General features: G+C 51.0%; 1 protein-coding gene across 1 annotated transcript in view; it reads left to right on the top strand.

The window, feature by feature from the left end:
* Positions 1–18,210, top strand: part of SRRM3 (serine/arginine repetitive matrix 3) — a 111,112-nt gene that overhangs the window by 55,913 nt on the left and 36,989 nt on the right. The window contains exons 5-10 of the mRNA XM_084822678.1: positions 214–243; positions 1,122–1,184; positions 3,556–3,558; positions 8,221–8,256; positions 11,255–11,305; positions 17,671–17,775. Of these exons, the coding sequence (XP_084678804.1) occupies positions 214–243; positions 1,122–1,184; positions 3,556–3,558; positions 8,221–8,256; positions 11,255–11,305; positions 17,671–17,775 (288 nt within the window). The remainder of the gene's footprint in view (positions 1–213; positions 244–1,121; positions 1,185–3,555; positions 3,559–8,220; positions 8,257–11,254; positions 11,306–17,670; positions 17,776–18,210) is intronic.

Genomic DNA, 18,210 nt, shown 5'->3' with positions numbered 1-18,210 from the left:
TTCTTTCTGAGTTGATTCAGAGTGTATCTCAAAACCCATGCAGGCCTAAGAGATACAGGCTGTTGGCTTGGACCCCCCCACCACCACCTCCAGCAACATACACCTCACTGGACTCCTGTCAAAAGGCCAGCCCCAAACTCCAAAACCCTCCGCTCTTTATGAAGAGACTCTCCTTAACCCCTGTTTTGTCTGTTTCCTGTCCTGCAACCTCAGCAAAAAAAGGAAACCTGGATCAGACCGCAGGTGAGTGCCATTCCTTCTAACGGCAGAATTTACATTTGTATATGTATGTGTGTCTGTACATACACACAAATATAGAGAGTGACCTGGTTTGCTTGATCAAAACAGCCCACCGTGGCTTATTTAAGCCACGGTGGGCTGCTGCATGAGCTGGGCAGCCTTCAACCACGACTTCCTGGATGTTTGAGAAATGACGTTCCTGCTCTATGGCAGGAACCATACAGCCTTTTCCTAGCACTTCACACCACCTCATTTTTTGGTTTCAACTCCTATCATCCCCAGCCAGCATGACCCATGCCCGGGGATTATGGGAATTGTAGTCCCAGACATCAGGAAGGCGCCAGGTTGCCTACCTCTGGACTAGTCAGTCAAAAGGCAGGTGGTTAATTAATCAACTGGGAAATATTTAACTGGCTAACGCAGGCCTTGATTCCATGTAGGCCTGCAGCCATTTTGCTTGCTTTCATTAGCTTATTCCAGTGGAAGTTGTGTTAGCCAGGCCTGAGCATAATTATACATACATACATACATATATATATATACACACACACACACGGGAAGAGTGAGAATATCGGGGACTTTCAGGGGGCAAGCAAACATCATATTCCTTTCGGGTTGGGGGTGTACTTGACACACAACGAGGTGAACGAGAGTTTTGTCTTTTGTCTTTTCTTTAAAAAAAAAACTCAGCTCCCCCCCCCCTCCACAGACCCGAAAATGAGTGCCAGAATACTCGATGGGAATGGTGAAATGTGATGCAGGGCTGTTTCCCCAGGGCATTTGGAGGGAGGGAGGAAGATGGCTTCCCTCATGCGTAGAAAAACCACCCCTCTGCTAATCCTTTGCTCTTGACAAACTGAAGGTTCCTGTTTGCTCCACAGCGGGGATAGCTCTTCCCCAATCCGAAAGAAGAAGAAGACGGGGAAAAAACATCGGAGAGACAGGTAACCAGCTGTGGCGTCTTCTGCTGCCTCCCCCTCAGCGCTCCCCAGCAGATCTCTTCCCTCCCTTCACCCCTCTCCTCTGTTTCTCCCTCCCACTGGACAACCACCCATCAGTGAGGGAAGCCACAAATGCTTCTTTCCCCAAACGGCTCCCACTTCTGAAGGTTTTTGGACTGCAGCTGCCATCAGCTCCAGCCCGGATGGGATGATGGGAACTGTAGTCCCAAAACATTTAGAGAGGGCACAAGGCTGGGGGGGGCGGCTGTAGCACCAGGGTGGAGCAATGCTTTGCGTGCAAAAAGTCCCAGGTTCCGTTCCTGGCGTCTCAACTTTAAAAGGATCTCAGACAGCAGGCCTGGCAGAGGCTTTTCTCACTGATGGCCCCACAATTTTGAGGGCCTTTGGCAAGACCCCTTCAATGGCCCCCCTCCCTTGGCGGGTCTACCTTCCTGCCATCGTCACCAGCTGCTACTGCTCCTCTCCCTCGTCCTCATAGGAACCCAGGAAACTGCCTTACACTGAGTCAGACCATTTGGTCCATCTATAGGGACGTACGAAAGTGACTTACCTTTCCGCAGGTTATGTTGATGCTGGGGGGAGGCGCTCCGTCCCTCCCCCCGGAATCCTGGACGGGGGGGAGATGCTCTGTTCCTCCCCCCCGGAATCCTGGCTGGCCGGCTGTGCTCCGCAGCGATTATGTCCGACATCCGGCCGCTGACTAGCAGGGACGCAAACGGCGACGGCCGTAGCCGCCGCCGTTTGCGTCCCTGCAGTCAGCCGTGATAGGCTAAGTAAATGTTTACGTAGCCTATCATGGCCGATTTTTAAAAAAACAAAAACGCGCATACGCAAAAGGTCCTTATTTTGGCACGTCTTAGTCTACGTAAACATTTACGTAGACTAAGACGGCGAAAATAAGGGGAACGCAAATAGCGTAGACGCTACGCTATTTGCATTCCCCTTATTTTGGCACGTCTTAGTCCACGTAAACATTTACGTAGACTAAGACGGCGAAAATAAGGGGAACGCAAATAGCACAGACGCTACGCTATTTGCGTTCCCCTTATTTTGGCACGTCTTAGTCCACGTAAACATTTACGTAGACTAAGACGGCGAAAATAAGGGGAACGCAAATAGCACAGACGCTACGCTATTTGCGTTCCCCTTATTTTGGCACGTCTTAGTCCACGTAAACATTTACGTAGACTAAGACGGCGAAAATAAGGGGAACGCAAATAGCGTAGACGCTACGCTATTTGCGTTCCCCTTATTTTGGCACGTCTTAGTCCACGTAAACATTTACGTAGACTAAGACGGCGAAAATAAGGGGAACGCAAATAGCGTAGACGCTACGCTATTTGCGTTCCCCTTATTTTGGCACGTCTTAGTCCACGTAAACATTTACGTAGACTAAGACGGCGAAAATAAGGGGAACGCAAATAGCGTAGACGCTACGCTATTTGCATTCCCCTTATTTTCGCCGTCTTAGTCTACGTAAATGTTTACGTAGACTAAGACGTGCCAAAATAAGGAACGTAAATGGCGGCAGCCATGGCCACCGCCATTTGCGTATGCACGTTTGTTTGTTTGTTTTTTAATCAGCCGTGATAGGCTACGTAAATCTTTACGTAGCCTATCATGTTTTTTTTTGTTGTTTTAACTGGAAAAGGTGGCGGTGGCAGCTGGTCGGAAGACCGGCCGCCGCCACCGCCGCCAGGAAGATCCGCCCCAGGTAAGTCCCGTCCCGGGGGGGGGGGCCGTTCTGTCACCAATTTCAGGGGGCCGAATGCGCTGGCATTCGGCCTCCCCGAGATCCGTGGCGGAACGTTTCTACATCCCTATCCATCTACCCTTTCTGCATGCAGAACAGGAACTCTACCACTGAACTATGTTTCTTCCCCTAAAACTAAACTAAGATCCTAGTCCTCATGGTTGTGAATTAAGGACTGATTGAAACAGGAACATAGGAAACTGCCTTATCCTGAGTCAGATCCTTGGTCTGTCTAGCCCAGTATTGTCAACATTGCCTGGCAGCAATGGCTCTCCAGGGTTTCAGGCAGGGATTTTTCCAGCCCTGCCTGAAGATGCCAGAGATTGAACCTGGAACCTTCTGCATACAAAGCAAGTGCTCTGCCACTGAGCTATGGCCCTTCCCATACGGCCCCTCCCACCACTGCTCCCACTGGCTTGCTTGTCAGGCAGAGAACCAGGGAGCAAGCAGGCTGCGGCATCTCCTGCTCCTCCTTCTCACCACCACCCTGGTCTGGGCCGGAGCGAGAGGCAGGGGAACAAGGAGGTTGCAATGGGGAAGAGGAGGAGCAACTCCAGGGGGCTCTGGTCAGTGGGCCCCTGCTGGGGCGGGGGCCCTCAGCAGGTGCCCGAGCATGCCTACCTTTGACACCAGCCCTGCCTTCTCCTTGCGCGGCTGGGGAATACCACTGCCTGTCCCAAGAGGTGACACTGGTCCAGATGGACCAGTGTGCCATCTTAGTATAAAGCACCTTCGTGGGTTTGGTGTTTGCATGGAGGCCATAGCCCAGAGGCGAGACATCTTTTTCAGCTGGAGAGCTACATACCCACCCAAGAAACCCCTCGGGGGTGCATGACAGCGCGTGGGCAGGGCCAGTTCCCAAAATGGGTGGGCCACCCCACTCCTTTTCTCTCCTTAAGCCTCCCCTCACTATGATCTCTGATGTACGTGCTGCTCTGCTCAGTGGAACCACCACATCCAAGTGTTTCCGGCAAGCTGGCATCGCTCGGCCCTTGCCTTTTGGGGAACCGGTGCGCCAGGGTGCCCCCAGTGCCATGACGCGGGTCTCCTGGCCTCAGGAACAAAGGGAGGGGCTTCAGAGAAGGGGAGGTGCCTGGAGGGGGAGCCTCGCAAAGCCATGAGTGGCCCGTGGGCCGGACGTTGCCTCCCCCTGCCATGGCTGGATATGACGGTAAAACGGCCCACAAAAGGTCCCAGATGCGTTGCTGGCATTTGAAGAGAGCTCACGTGGCAGGGCCAGGAATGGCTCCTCTGTGCCTGCGATCCTGCAGGACTGTGGACAGAGTTGACCACCCTGGGGCCCTCCAGAAGTGTCAGTCTACAACTCCCAGGGAGAAACCCCAACGGTGCACCTTTTCCTGAGCAAAAACCTTGTCAATTTGGTGTGTGGGTGTGTGTAGGAGGGCGACTTTTATATTTCAGGGACTCCTGGGGAGGGATGGTGCAATTCTGCATTGAGGAGGGACTGTTGCTCAGTGGTAGACCACACCCGTTGCCAGCAGAAGGTCCCAGATTCAAATCCCCCCCACCCTTGGCCAGGCATCTCCAGTTCAAGGGATCAAGGACCTTGTGTTTTGAAAGACCCTTCTCCGCTGGACCCCCGGAGAACCACCGCCAGTCGGTGTGGACTGGCCCGGTGCCCTCCACGTGTGTTGGACTACAGCACCCATCATCTTCAGCCAGCAGGGACTCATTGGTTGGGGATATTGGGGACTGTAGTATCATGTGTCTTGGAGGGTGCCCGATTGGCGAAGGGTGGTGGTAGGTAACACAGGGCTGGATGGGCAGCACAGCCGCTCCCCATGCTCTGTTGTCTGTGCGCAGACGCAGACGTAACGCCCTCCGGGATGTTGAGGCATGCATGCAGGCTTCACCCGCCCCAGCACCCTTGTCCCAAAGTGCCCATAGTCTGGGGTGCAGTACCTCACATCCAGGAGCCAAATCTGGCCCTCCTTGGATCTCAACTGGCCCTCCTTGGTCCTCAAATGGCCCCACCCCTTTCCCTGGCCCCACCCCCATTCCCCCAACCACCAACCATTCGGGGGAGGGGGTTTCCCAGCTTTTGTCCAGTTTTTCCCTATTCTACAAGGTTGAAATGCCTCTCCTAAGGCCTAGTTAGTAACCTGCAGCCTAGTTAAGGCCTACTTCCTTGCTACTGAGGCCTAGTTACTGCCTCTCCTAAGGCCTACTTAGTAACCTGCAGCCGAGGGAGGGCCTACTTGCCATTTATTAAGGCCTAGTTACTGCCTCTCCTGAGGCCTAGTTACTAGCAGTAACCTGCAACATTGTTAAGGCCTACTTCCTTGCTACTGAGGCCTAGTTACTGCCTCTCCTGAGGCCTAGTTACTGGCAGTAACCTGCAGCCTAGTTAAGGCCTACTTCCTTGCTACTGAGGCCTAGTTACTGCCTCTCCTGAGACCTAGTTACTGGCAGTAACCTGCAGCCCAGTTAAGGCCTACTTCCTTGCTACTGAGGCCTAGTTACTGCCTCTCCTGAGGCCTAGTTACTGGCAGTAACCTGCAGCCTAGTTAAGGCCTACTTCCTTGCTACTGAGGCCTAGTTACTGCCTCTCCTGAGACCTAGTTACTGGCAGTAACCTGCAGCCCAGTTAAGGCCTACTTGCTTGCTACTGAGGCCTAGTTACTGCCTCTCCTAAGGCCTACTTAGTAACCTGCAGCCTAGTTAGGGCCTATTTGCCATTTATTAAGGCCTAGTTACTGCCTCTCCTGAGGCCTAGTTACTGGCAGTAACCTGCAGCATTGTTAAGACCTACTTGCCTGTTACTAAGGCCTAGTTACTGCCTCTCCTAAGGCCTAGTTACTGGCAGTAAACTGCAGCCTACTTAGGGCCTACTTGCCATTTATTAAGGCCTAGTTACTGCCTCTCCTGAGGCCTAGTTACTGGCAGTAACCTGCAGCATTGTTAAGGCCTACTTCCTTGCTACTGAGGCCTAGTTACTGCCTCTCCTGAGGCCTAGTTACTGGCAGTAACCTGCAGCCTAGTTAAGGCCTACTTCCTTGCTACTGAGGCCTAGTTACTGCCTCTCCTGAGACCTAGTTACTGGCAGTAACCTGCAGCCCAGTTAAGGCCTACTTGCTTGCTACTGAGGCCTAGTTACTGCCTCTCCTAAGGCCTACTTAGTAACCTGCAGCCTAGTTAGGGCCTATTTGCCATTTATTAAGGCCTAGTTACTGCCTCTCCTGAGGCCTAGTTACTGGCAGTAACCTGCAGCATTGTTAAGACCTACTTGCCTGTTACTAAGGCCTAGTTACTGCCTCTCCTAAGGCCTAGTTACTGGCAGTAAACTGCAGCCTACTTAGGGCCTACTTGCCATTTATTAAGGCCTAGTTACTGCCTCTCCTGAGGCCTAGTTACTGGCAGTAACCTGCAGCATTGTTAAGGCCTACTTCCTTGCTACTGAGGCCTAGTTACTGCCTCTCCTGAGGCCTAGTTACTGGCAGTAACCTGCAGCCTAGTTAAGGCCTACTTCCTTGCTACTGAGGCCTAGTTACTGCCTCTCCTAAGGCCTACTTAGTAACCTGCAGCCTAGTTAGGGCCTACTTGCCATTTATTAAGGCCTAGTTACTGCCTCTCCTGAGGCCTAGTTACTGGCAGTAACCTGCAGCCTAGTTAAGGCCTACTTCCTTGCTACTGAGGCCTAGTTACTGCCTCTCCTAAGGCCTAGTTAGTAACCTTCAGCCTAGTTAAGGCCTACTTGCCTGCTACTAAGGCCTAGTTAGTAACCTGCAGCCTAAGTAGGGCCTATTTGCCATTTATTAAGGCCTAGTTACTGCCTCTCCTGAGGCCTAGTTACTGGCAGTAACCTGCAGCATTGTTAAGACCTACTTGCCTGTTACTAAGGCCTAGTTACTGCCTCTCCTAAGGCCTAGTTACTGGCAGTAAACTGCAGCCTACTTAGGGCCTACTTGCCATTTATTAAGGCCTAGTTACTGCCTCTCCTGAGGCCTAGTTACTGGCAGTAACCTGCAGCATTGTTAAGGCCTACTTCCTTGCTACTGAGGCCTAGTTACTGCCTCTCCTGAGGCCTAGTTACTGGCAGTAACCTGCAGCCTAGTTAAGGCCTACTTCCTTGCTACTGAGGCCTAGTTACTGCCTCTCCTAAGGCCTACTTAGTAACCTGCAGCCTAGTTAGGGCCTACTTGCCATTTATTAAGGCCTAGTTACTGCCTCTCCTGAGGCCTAGTTACTGGCAGTAACCTGCAGCCTAGTTAAGGCCTACTTCCTTGCTACTGAGGCCTAGTTACTGCCTCTCCTAAGGCCTAGTTAGTAACCTTCAGCCTAGTTAAGGCCTACTTGCCTGCTACTAAGGCCTAGTTAGTAACCTGCAGCCTAAGTAGGGCCTATTTGCCATTTATTAAGGCCTAGTTACTGCCTCTCCTGAGGCCTAGTTACTGGCAGTAACCTGCAGCATTGTTAAGACCTACTTGCCTGTTACTAAGGCCTAGTTACTGCCTCTCCTAAGGCCTAGTTACTGGCAGTAAACTGCAGCCTACTTAGGGCCTACTTGCCATTTATTAAGGCCTAGTTACTGCCTCTCCTGAGGCCTAGTTACTGGCAGTAACCTGCAGCATTGTTAAGGCCTACTTCCTTGCTACTGAGGCCTAGTTACTGCCTCTCCTGAGGCCTAGTTACTGGCAGTAACCTGCAGCCTAGTTAAGGCCTACTTCCTTGCTACTGAGGCCTAGTTACTGCCTCTCCTAAGGCCTACTTAGTAACCTGCAGCCTAGTTAGGGCCTACTTGCCATTTATTAAGGCCTAGTTACTGCCTCTCCTGAGGCCTAGTTACTGGCAGTAACCTGCAGCCTAGTTAAGGCCTACTTCCTTGCTACTGAGGCCTAGTTACTGCCTCTCCTAAGGCCTAGTTAGTAACCTTCAGCCTAGTTAAGGCCTACTTGCCTGCTACTAAGGCCTAGTTAGTAACCTGCAGCCTAAGTAGGGCCTACTTGCTTGCTACTACGGCCTAGTTACTGCCTTTCCTAAGGCCTAGTTAGTAACCTGCAGCCTAGGTAGGGCCTACTTGCTTGCTACTACGGCCTAGTTACTGCCTCTCCGGAGGCCTAGTTACTGGTAAATGCAGCCCTCAGTTTACATCCCTGCTATGGGGGGAAAGGTAAAAAGGAAACACCTTTTAGACGGACCTGGAGATATTTGACAGTGGGTTTAACTCCTCTTTCACCGTCTCAACCAATGTCCCCCCTGCTTCCCTCCCTCTCTTTTGTTTTCCTCTCGTTGGTTGCCCACCAGGTCTGCATCCGGATCACGCAAGAAGAGGAGGCACAGGTGAGGGCTAACGGTGTCGGTTCTTCCGCCCCGGCTCCCCCACTCCCACCTCCGCGCTCCTCTCTTCCACAGCTGCGCACCGCTGCCTCTCTCCTCCCCATCCATCGCCAGCGTGGCAAACGGCACACTGCTCTCTAGCGGCCAGAGGCCATCTTTATCTGGACGTGACATGTCCTTTGGAGATGAATCACTTTTCCCGGGCAGCACCCGAGCAAAACACAAGAGCAGCACGGCACTGGGAGGGCAGCATCGCGGAAACAGAACAAAACCCTGTGCCCAGCACCAGGCATTAAAGCGCTGAAGCAAAGATGGGGCACCTTTTTCTGTTGAGGGCCCCGTCAAGAAGAGCGGCACACGGGTGGTTGAGGTGGCCAAAGCCAGTGGTGGACGAGCCCAGAACCTAAACCGGATGGGGCCTCCCCCCTTTGCCACTCTTTCTGCCGAACCCCTGCCTCTCCGCCTCACCCTTTCTTTCTCTCTCTGCCCCTCTTTCTGCTAAACCTCTCCCTCCCTCCCTCTACTCCCTTTCTCTCTCTCTCTCTCTCTCTGCCACTCTTTCTGACACTGCCCTTTCTCTGTCTTCCCTCCCCCTCTCTTTGCCACTCCCTCCCTCTCTCTGTGCCACTCTTTCTGTCACAGCGTTCTCTCTCACTTTGCCACTTCCTTTCTCTCTCTCTGTCACCCATTCTGCTAAACCTCTCTCTCTCTGTGCTACTCCCCCCTCTCTCTTTGCCACTCTGACCCTCCCTCCTTCCCTCTGCCACTCCTTCTGACGCGGCCTTCTCTTTCTCTGACCCTGCCCTTTCTCTCTCTCTCTCTTTGCCACTCTTTCTACTAAACCCCTCCTGCTCGCTCTCCACTCCCTTTCTCCCTCTCTGTGCCACTCTTTCTGACACAGCTTTCTCTCTCACTTTGCCACTTCCTTTCTCTCTCTCTGTCACCCATTCTGCTAAACCTCTCTCTCTCTGTGCTACTCCCCCCTCTCTCTTTGCCACTCTGACCCTCCCTCCTTCCCTCTGCCACTCCTTCTGACGCAGCCTTCTCTCTCTCTGACCCTGCCCTTTCTCTCTCTCTCTCTCTGTCTTTGCCACTCCCTCCCTCTCTCTGCCACTCTTTCTACTAAACCCCTCCCACTCACTCTCCACTCCCTTTATCTCTCTCTCTCTGTGCCACTCTTTCTGACACAGCTTTCTCTCTCACTTTGCCACTTCCTTTCTCTCTCTCTGTCACCCATTCAGCTAAACGTCTCTCTCTCTCTGTGCTACTCCCTCCTCTCTCTTTGCCACTCTGACCCTCCCTCCTTCCCTCTGCCACTCCATCTGACGCGGCCTTCTCTTTCTCTGACCCTGCCCTTTCTCTGTCTCTCTCTCTCTCTGCCACTCCCTCCCTCTGCCACTCTTTCTACTAAACCCCTCCCGCTCACTCTCCACTCCCTTTCTCTCTCTCTGTGCCACTCTTTCTGTCACAGCTTTCTCTCTCACTTTGCCACTTCCTTTCTCTCTCTCTGTCACCCATTCTGCTAAACCTCTCTCTCTCTGTGCTACTCCCCCCTCTCTCTTTGCCACTCTGACCCTCCCTCCTTCCGTCTGCCACTCCTTCTGACGCAGCCTTCTCTCTCTCTGACCCTGCCCTTTCTCTCTCTCTCTCTCTGTCTTTGCCACTCCCTCCCTCTCTCTGCCACTCTTTCTACTAAACCCCTCCCGCTCACTCTCCACTCCCTTTATCTCTCTCTCTCTGTGCCACTCTTTCTGACACAGCTTTCTCTCTCACTTTGCCACTTCCTTTCTCTCTCTCTGTCACCCATTCTGCTAAACGTCTCTCTCTCTCTGTGCTACTCCCCCCTCTCTCTTTGCCACTCTGACCCTCCCTCCTTCCCTCTGCCACTCCTTCTGACGCAGCCTTCTCTCTCTCTGACCCTGCCCTTTCTCTCTCTCTCTCTCTCTTTGCCACTCTTTCTACTAAACCCCTCCTGCTCGCTCTCCACTCCCTTTCTCCCTCTCTGTGCCACTCTTTCTGACACAGCTTTCTCTCTCACTTTGCCACTTCCTTTCTCTCTCTCTGTCACCCATTCTGCTAAACTTCTCTCTCTGTGTGTGCTACTCCCCCCTCTCTCTTTGCCACTCTGACCCTCCCTCCTTCCCTCTGCCACTCCTTCTGATGCAGCCTTCTCTCTCTCTCTCTCTGACCCTGCCCTCTCTCTCTCTCTCTCTCTCTCTCTGCGCCACTCCCTCCTTCTCTCTCTGCGCCACTCTGTTTTTCAACTGACTGCTTACAGAAGGCTTTTGAAGTTAGGCCAAGAGCTACACACAGCTCTAGGACTGCAAGTTGCCTTTTCCTGGGTTAAAGCTTCAAATTTAGAGGCTTGGAGAGAACTGGAAGGCTGCTCCACAATGAGGGAGCCACCAGCAAAAAAGCCCTGACTTGAGTGTCCTAACGGATGAGACCTAGAGCACAGCCATGGTAGCCGATCTCCATAACAGGGATTGCCCCATTTTACAGTACAAAGCAAACTAATCTAGTGGCAGTCATGGAATTCGAAGAGACATTAATCTCAAGCTGCAACAGAACCCCTATTTCAACATAGGAAGCAGATTGGCTGGTGCAGATTGGGGGTGGTGGTGGAACCTTGTAGGTCCTGGTGGGGCCTGACAGACGAGGGGAGAACCTACCTATGCCTGGTTGCGCAGGGGCCTTGTTCGATGGACTAATACCAATGGCTCTTGAGCCAGTCAGAAAATAGCTTTCTCCTTTAATTCTGGACCTTTCTCCTAAGATTTGAACCCCTTCCTCTGGGAGGCCCTGACATAAAAACATTGACAATCTAGATAAATCCTGAGAATTGACAACCCAGGGGGAAGAAGCTGTTCCAGAAGGTACCCATAGAAGATTCTAGAAGTTAGACCCAGCCACTGAAGCTGCTGCGTCTGTCTGCCGCGTCTGTGCGCTCTCTCGCTTTCACTGTCTTTTCCTGTGCGTTCAGTTTTCTGCTGTCTCGTAGGTCCAGAAGTCCCAAGAGCAAAAGGAAAGAGAAAAATAAAGACAGAAAAAGGTGAGGTTCTAACCGCCTGCACATCATGCTGGGAGACTGGCTTATAGGTCATGCGTGTAAAACGTGGGGTGATGAGGAGACAAAATGGGCACAGACAGTAATGTGATATATTGATGGCAATTAAAATGCTATTTAATGATATCATGGGTAGTGTCATCCCCCTGCCCCCGCAGTATGGAAAAATTAAATTAAGCATGGGATTCAAGATGGGATATTATAAGCCAGATTGCCTGGAGGCTTAATGTGGGCAGCGAGCCAGGCAGAGTAGCAGCTTCTCGTTGGCTCTGTGCCTGCAACCAACACATTAAAATCACACCTAGAGGCTGCCTGAATAATGCTGCTAGGCTGAGAGCAAAAAAGAGACATGTGGCTGTCCAGCTGTCTCTGATTGGATGGCTACAACCAGCCGGACAGCTTCTGAGCAGTTCCCCCATTATAGATAGGGATGTTACAGGCGCTCGAAGGGGGTGGTGGAGTCCAATGGACTCCGCTCTACGTGGCCTCTTGGACTGCGCCCGCAAAGCTCGCTGAGTTGCGCAAGCCATCAGCACCTCCCAGACCCATCCGCAAGCACCCAGCACCATCCACTCCCTCAGGGATTCGCCATTTTACAGAAAAAAATGGCAACTCCTTTTTTTCCGTAAATCTAATCTGACACAAATGGCCACCACAAAAGAGCCATTTCCTCAGCGATACACGTGTAAATGGACCATTCGTGCCTGTAATGTTGCATAGAGGACCCCCTTACAGCTGCCATTTGCATAAAATTAGATTTACAGAAAAGAAGGAGTTGCGCTTTTTTTTGTAAAATGGCAACTTGCTGAGGGAACGGATAGCTGCTGGACCTGCTTGCTGGGTGCACGGCTGCTCAGCGAGCAGGTCCGGGGTGGGGGCTCACAAGGGCATTTACTCAGTGAGTGCTTGGAGAACCCGGACAATGGTGAGTCTGTCCATCCCTAATTGTAGAAGAGGAGGAGGAGTCTGAGTTGTGAGAATTTCGGGATCAGAATCCTCAGTTCATCCCACATTTTACTAACCATTCCCCCCCAACAAGGGCTAGTCCAGAGGCAACCCCTGTTTTATATTTTAATGGCACAATCCAAGAAAGTTCACTCAGAAGTAAATCCCATTTAACCCAATGGGGCTTGCTCCCTGAGAAGCGTGGACTGGATTGCAGCTTTAACTCCTTTCGTTCTCACATATGAATCTGCAAAAAAATAAGTGAGTTCTTTTAATGGCTGCAATGTTTACTCAGGTAATGTCCTACTCTAGACTGAATCCTCCTGGCTCTTTGCAAAGCAAATACAGGAACATATACAATAGTCAATTCAGCAGGCAGATGGCCAAGCATAGTTTTACCAGACATATAGAGGTCTTTCCAGAGTGAGATCTGAGGCACACAGGGAAGATCAAAAGCCAGGAGATCAGTCAAGTAAAAACAAAGTCCAAAAGCAGGGTCAGGTAGAAGTCCAGAGCTCAGCAGCCCAGAGGCCCCAACACAAAGTTGATGGTCAGGGAGAAAGCAGGATACAGAAAGGAGAGCTGCAGTTCAGACATTGTTTCCAGCAGCTCTCCAGTGAGACCTGATTTGGTTAGAGCTATCAGAGCCCCACCCAGTGTTCAGATGCATCACATTAGAGACTTCTCAGGTGTCCTCCTCATGAGGAGAGCCCCACTCATGAGTAGACCTTTTTCAGTTAGCACTCCTTCACCTGGCCGCCATCCTATCATGGATGTTAAGGCGCCGGCAATCTCAGGGGCTAGTTGCTGGTCCTGTTTTCCCCTGCACCTCAGAAGCTGAGTTCTCTGCCTCTCCACGAGGCAGATTCAAAGGCATCACCTGAGTAGTGCCAGGGTCTTCTGAGGGGCCAACCAGCTCTGAAGGTTCTGGCTCCTCCACTGAAGATGACTCCAGTAGCCGCATGGCACCTGGGACCATGACAGTTAATTGGTTAGATGGATTAAAGATGTTTTGATCAACAGAAAAGGTGTCCTGATTCCATCAGTCAGCAGATTTATTTTAAACACACACACAAACACAATTTTAATACAAGTACTTATAAAAATAGGAGGCGGTGAGTGCCTTTGTAGAAGAAGCACTCCTTCCCATGCATGTGGGAGAAGGGGGGATCTCTCATCTGAGAAGGGGCATTCTCTCCTGTGTTCTTCCCATCTGCGAAGAAGGATTCATTCTTATATAGGAGAAACTGAGAATGCCTCATCTCAAAAGAGACATTCCCTCTTATATGAGAGAGAAGGGAGAATGCCTCCTCTGTGAAGAGGCGTTCCCTCTTATATGAGAGAGAAGGGGGAACACCTCCTCTGTGCAGAGGCATTCCCTCTTATATGAGAGAGAAGGGGGAACACCTCCTCTGTGCAGAGGCATTCCCTCTTATATGAGAGAGAAGGGGAAACACCTCCTCTGTGCAGAGGCATTCCCTCTTATATGAGAGAGAAGGGGGAACACCTCCTCTGTGAAGAGGCATTCCCTCTTGTATGGGAGAGAAGGGGAAATGCTGCTTTTAAAACAGTGCCCGCTGTCAATGTGAAACCATCCAAAAAGTATGTGTTTTTTCTTTTGAAGTATTGGTTTTCTCTCGCTGTCATATGCGTACAGCTTTAATCAATTAATTAACTAGCTAAAACTCATGCAATTAATCTGCTATGATTTGTTTTATTGGATGACACCTCTATTTTTAAATATTTGTTTGGTGTCGGATCTGGGGGGGGGGGAGCATAGAATTTGCAGCTTGCCTTGAGCATAGAAATGACTGGTTTCGATACTGGAGCAGAGTTCAACAAGAATCCATGAGCTAAGCGTGAAATGGAGCCTCTTTCAAGTTTGGCCAATGCGCATTCCCCACCAGCAGGGGCAATTGAGGGGTAACTGGGGCAGGATAACTGCACAGCACAGTCAAATCAGGATATGGAATAGGTTGTACTAGACATTAAAAAGCAGGGTGGAGGACTTCACACATAAGAATAGAAGAAGAGCCCTGCTGGATCAAACCAGGGTCCATCTAGTCCATTCTGTTCACACAGTGACCAAACAGCTGCCGACGGGAAACCCAGAAGCAGGACATGAGTGCAACAGCACCCCCCTACCCATGTTCCCCAGCAACAGATGCACATAGGCTTCCTTCCTCTGATACTGGAGGTAGCACATAGCCATCAGGACTAGTAGCCATTGGTAGCCTTCTCCTCCAGGAATTTGTCTAGCCCCCTTTTAAAGCCATCCAAATTGGTGGCCATGACTACACCTTGTGGTAGCAAATCCCATGGTTCAGCTATGTGCTGTGTGAGTAAGGACTTCCTTTTGTCTGTCCTGAATCTCCCACCAATCAGCTTCATGGGACGACCCCATTGGGTTTTAGCATTATGAGTGAGGGAAAAAATGTCTTCCTATCCACTTTCTCCACACCAGGCATAATTTTGTACACCTCCATCATGTCTCACCTCCATCACCTCTTTTCTAAGCTTCCGTTTTCTACAGCAGGCCTACATTAATTGCAGTTTCTTTATTTATTCATACATTTATTTAAAGCAATTTTACCCCACTCTTCAGCCAAAAAAGGCTCCCAAAGCACTTGCAAAAATGAATATGAACCGACCCATACACTCTGCTCTGCATCTAAGGCCCTCCTCCAGGAGCCTCCTCCGAGGGAGGCTCTGAGGGTGGTGACAAGGGAGAGGGCCTTTTCAGTGGTGGCTCCCCATCTGCGGAATAATCTCCCTGACGAGGCCCGCCTGGAGCCAACACTCATCTTTTCAGCACCAGGTTAAACTGCCCTCTTCTCTCAGGCATTTGGCAGCATAGAATGAATCTCTTGATTGTCTCTGGCTGATCGTTTTTAATTGTTTTAGATATATATTGTTGTTGTGTGTGCTATTTGTTTTATGTCACTAGGTGAATGGTTTTTATATTCTATATAATGTGTTTTAATGGTTTTTAATTTCTGTGAACCGCCCAGAGAGCTTCGGAAATGATATGAACAAAAGAAAGAAAAAAAGACAGTCCCAGCTACAGATGGTGGGGGTGTCAGGTTGGGGCTCAAAGCTCAGCTCAGCCATTTCTCACTGGCTTGGCCCGCTGGACCTCAGTCAGCGGATCCCCTCACAGCGGACGCCGAGTTGGGCAAGTGCACAGCCACCTGCTCCCTTGCCAAGCTGCCATTTTGTGTAAATAGCCATTTCCACAAATGGTGGCCGTAAAGAGGCCATTTACACAACAGAGGCCTTTTACACCCATAATGTTGTGTAAATGGCCCCTTTACGGCCGCCATTTGTGTAACTGGTTATTTACGAAAGAGGCCAAGCTGCCATTTTTACGCAAAAGGGCAGCTCGGTGAGGGAGCGGGCGGCTGCGCACCGCTCACGGGACACCCACAGACCGCCCAGGGGCTCGCCACGTGTGGCAAACTGGGTCGGGTGACCTGTGGGGGTCCGCCAAGCGGTGCGAGGGGCGGGCTTTGGTGAGCTCACCCATCCTGAGTCCTTGCCTCAGGGTGACAATCTAAAAGACCCGACGCAAAAGGAAAAAGGGTGGAGAAAGAGGAGAATCGTGTCATGGAGGTAAAGAGAATTTAGGGCACAATCCTGTGGATGTTTGTAATCTGCCCACAGCACACTAGTTATTGAGCAGATTAGAAATGTACTAAATCGATGAAATTTAAAAACCTTTCAACAGAAAGAAGTCCTACAACTCCCAGCATTCCCCAGAGAGCATAGCTGGCTGGCCATGCTGGGAGTTGTAGGACTTTTTTTCTGACAAAACATGCACAGGATTGCACCCTTAATGACTAACTCGTGTCCCATTGATTTGAATGGGTCTCCTCTAAGCATGACTAAGTCTGGATTCAGCCGATTGTCTTCATTTATTTAGTGTATTTAGGGCACAGTCCTATGCACATTTAGGCAGAAAAAAAAGTCCTACAGCTCCCGGCATTCCCCAGACAGCTATGCTGGCTGGGGAATGCTGGGAGTTGTAGGTCTTTTTTCAGTCTAAAACATACATAGGATTGTGCCCTTAAAGCTGGATTCAGCACCTCTATAGCATCTTCCTGATCCAGTTGGTTTCTCCTCTTCCTCCTCTGTGTTGGAGTTCCGGCTGTCGATCAGGGTCATGGCAGGAACTGGGCAATCGTATTCATGTTATTGTATTAAAACATTTATAACCTGTCCTTCCAGTGCCACACTGGGCAGCTTCCGAGCTTTAAAAATGACAATTTTGTAAAAACAAAAATGCAAAACGGCCAGTTGTGGAGAGCCTGGGGCTCAACCGCTAAAACCAAAACCATTAAAAACACATACAAACCAACCAGAATCAAACAGTCTTGGGCAACTGGTGAAGAGGATAGGACTAGAACAAGTTTCTAGGGATGCAGATTTTGGCTAAACATTAGGAGAAACTTCCGAACAGTTAGGGCTGCTCAGCAGTGGAGCAGGCGCCCTCAGGAGGTGGTGGGTTCTCCTCCACTGGAGGCAAAAAGGGGGGAGAGAGAGAGAGAGAGAGAGGTTAAGAGGGTGGCAGGGAGAGAGAGACATTAAGGGGGTGGCAGAGAGAGAGAGAGATTAAGGGGATGGCAGAGAGAGAGAGACATTAAGGGGGTGGCAGAGAGAGAGAGACATTAAGGGGGTGGCAGAGAGAGAGAGAGAGAGAGAGAGAGAGAGAGAGAGAGAGAGAAGGCCGTGTCAGAAAGATGGGCAAAGACAGAAGAGAGAGGGAGAATGGGAGTGAGATGGAAAGTGACTGTGGGTTTATGTATGTGAGAGAGAGAGATGGGGAGGGAGAGAAGGCTGTGTCAGCAAGACTGGCAAAGAGAGAGAGGGAGGGAGGAAGAAAGAGAGTGAGAGACAGAGAGAGGGAGGGAGGGAGGGAGGGAGGGAGAAGAAAGGGTGTGTGTGTGTGTGTGTGTGCGCGTGTGTGCGTGAGAGAGAGAGAGAAGGCTGTGTCAGAAAGACTGGCAAAGAGAGAAAGGGAGAGAGGAATAAAGAGAGGGAGAGACAGAGAGAGGGAGGGAGGGAGGGAGAGAGAGAGAAAGGGAGTGTGTGTGTGTGTGTGTGTGAGAGAGAGAGAGAGAGAGAGAGAGAGAGAGAGAGAGAAGAGTGGCAAAGAGGCTGGACAGCCATCTTTCAGTGATGTTATAGCTGCACCCTGCAGTGCAGAGGCTGCATTGGGCAGGGGTTGGACTAAATGATCTCCAAGATACTTTCCAACCCTATGATGCTGTGAAAAATTGGGGGCGGCTCAAAGGACTTCATAGGGCACAGCCACCAAGAAGTCCCCTCCCTCTCCTGCCAGGCTTCCTGGGTGCTGGTTTTTGGTCAGCTGCCTCACGCTCCTGCCTCTCCCCGTCCTCTTCCAGGTCCCATAGTGAGTCATCTGCCCGGCGGTCCCACAGACGCAGCAGCTGCAGTTCCAGGAGTGCCTCCCTCTCCTCGGGTTACAGCGACTGCAAATCGGCAAGCAGGTAGGCTGTGCTTGCGCCCGCTCCGCCCTCTGTAGGGGGATGCACAGCGGGGGGTGGGGGAGGGAGCACAGCTAAATGGAGCAGGCTCTTCTCAAGGACCAGTTCTCTCCAGGCACCCAATGCCTCTGCTGGATCGGAACTGGAATGTTGTCACCGTTGGGGCAAGTTGAATTAACATGTCACTGTTCATGAGCTAGAGTGGCCCATGTGTGCTCTTAAAAATATTCGGTTTATGGGTAGAGAGCCACAGATAAGCCAGCTGACACAGCGCTATTGTGGGTTTTGCCAGGCTGGGGATGGGGCTAGGGATGTGAGAGAAATCCATTTGGGGGGGTGGAGGTTTGCATAAATTTCTGAGCAACATGGGCAAATTAGAACCAATTACGCAAATTAATTATGGCCGAATTTGCGCAAATTACTAAGAAATGTGTACAC

The sequence above is a fragment of the Heloderma suspectum genome, chromosome 16 (genome assembly GCF_057233095.1).
Source record: "Heloderma suspectum isolate Gila_16-S chromosome 16, 16-S_ref, whole genome shotgun sequence".
Taxonomy (NCBI): Eukaryota; Metazoa; Chordata; class Lepidosauria; order Squamata; family Helodermatidae; genus Heloderma; species Heloderma suspectum.
The sequence above is the reverse complement of the archived record's forward strand: the minus strand, read 5'-3'. Positions and strand labels throughout refer to the sequence as shown.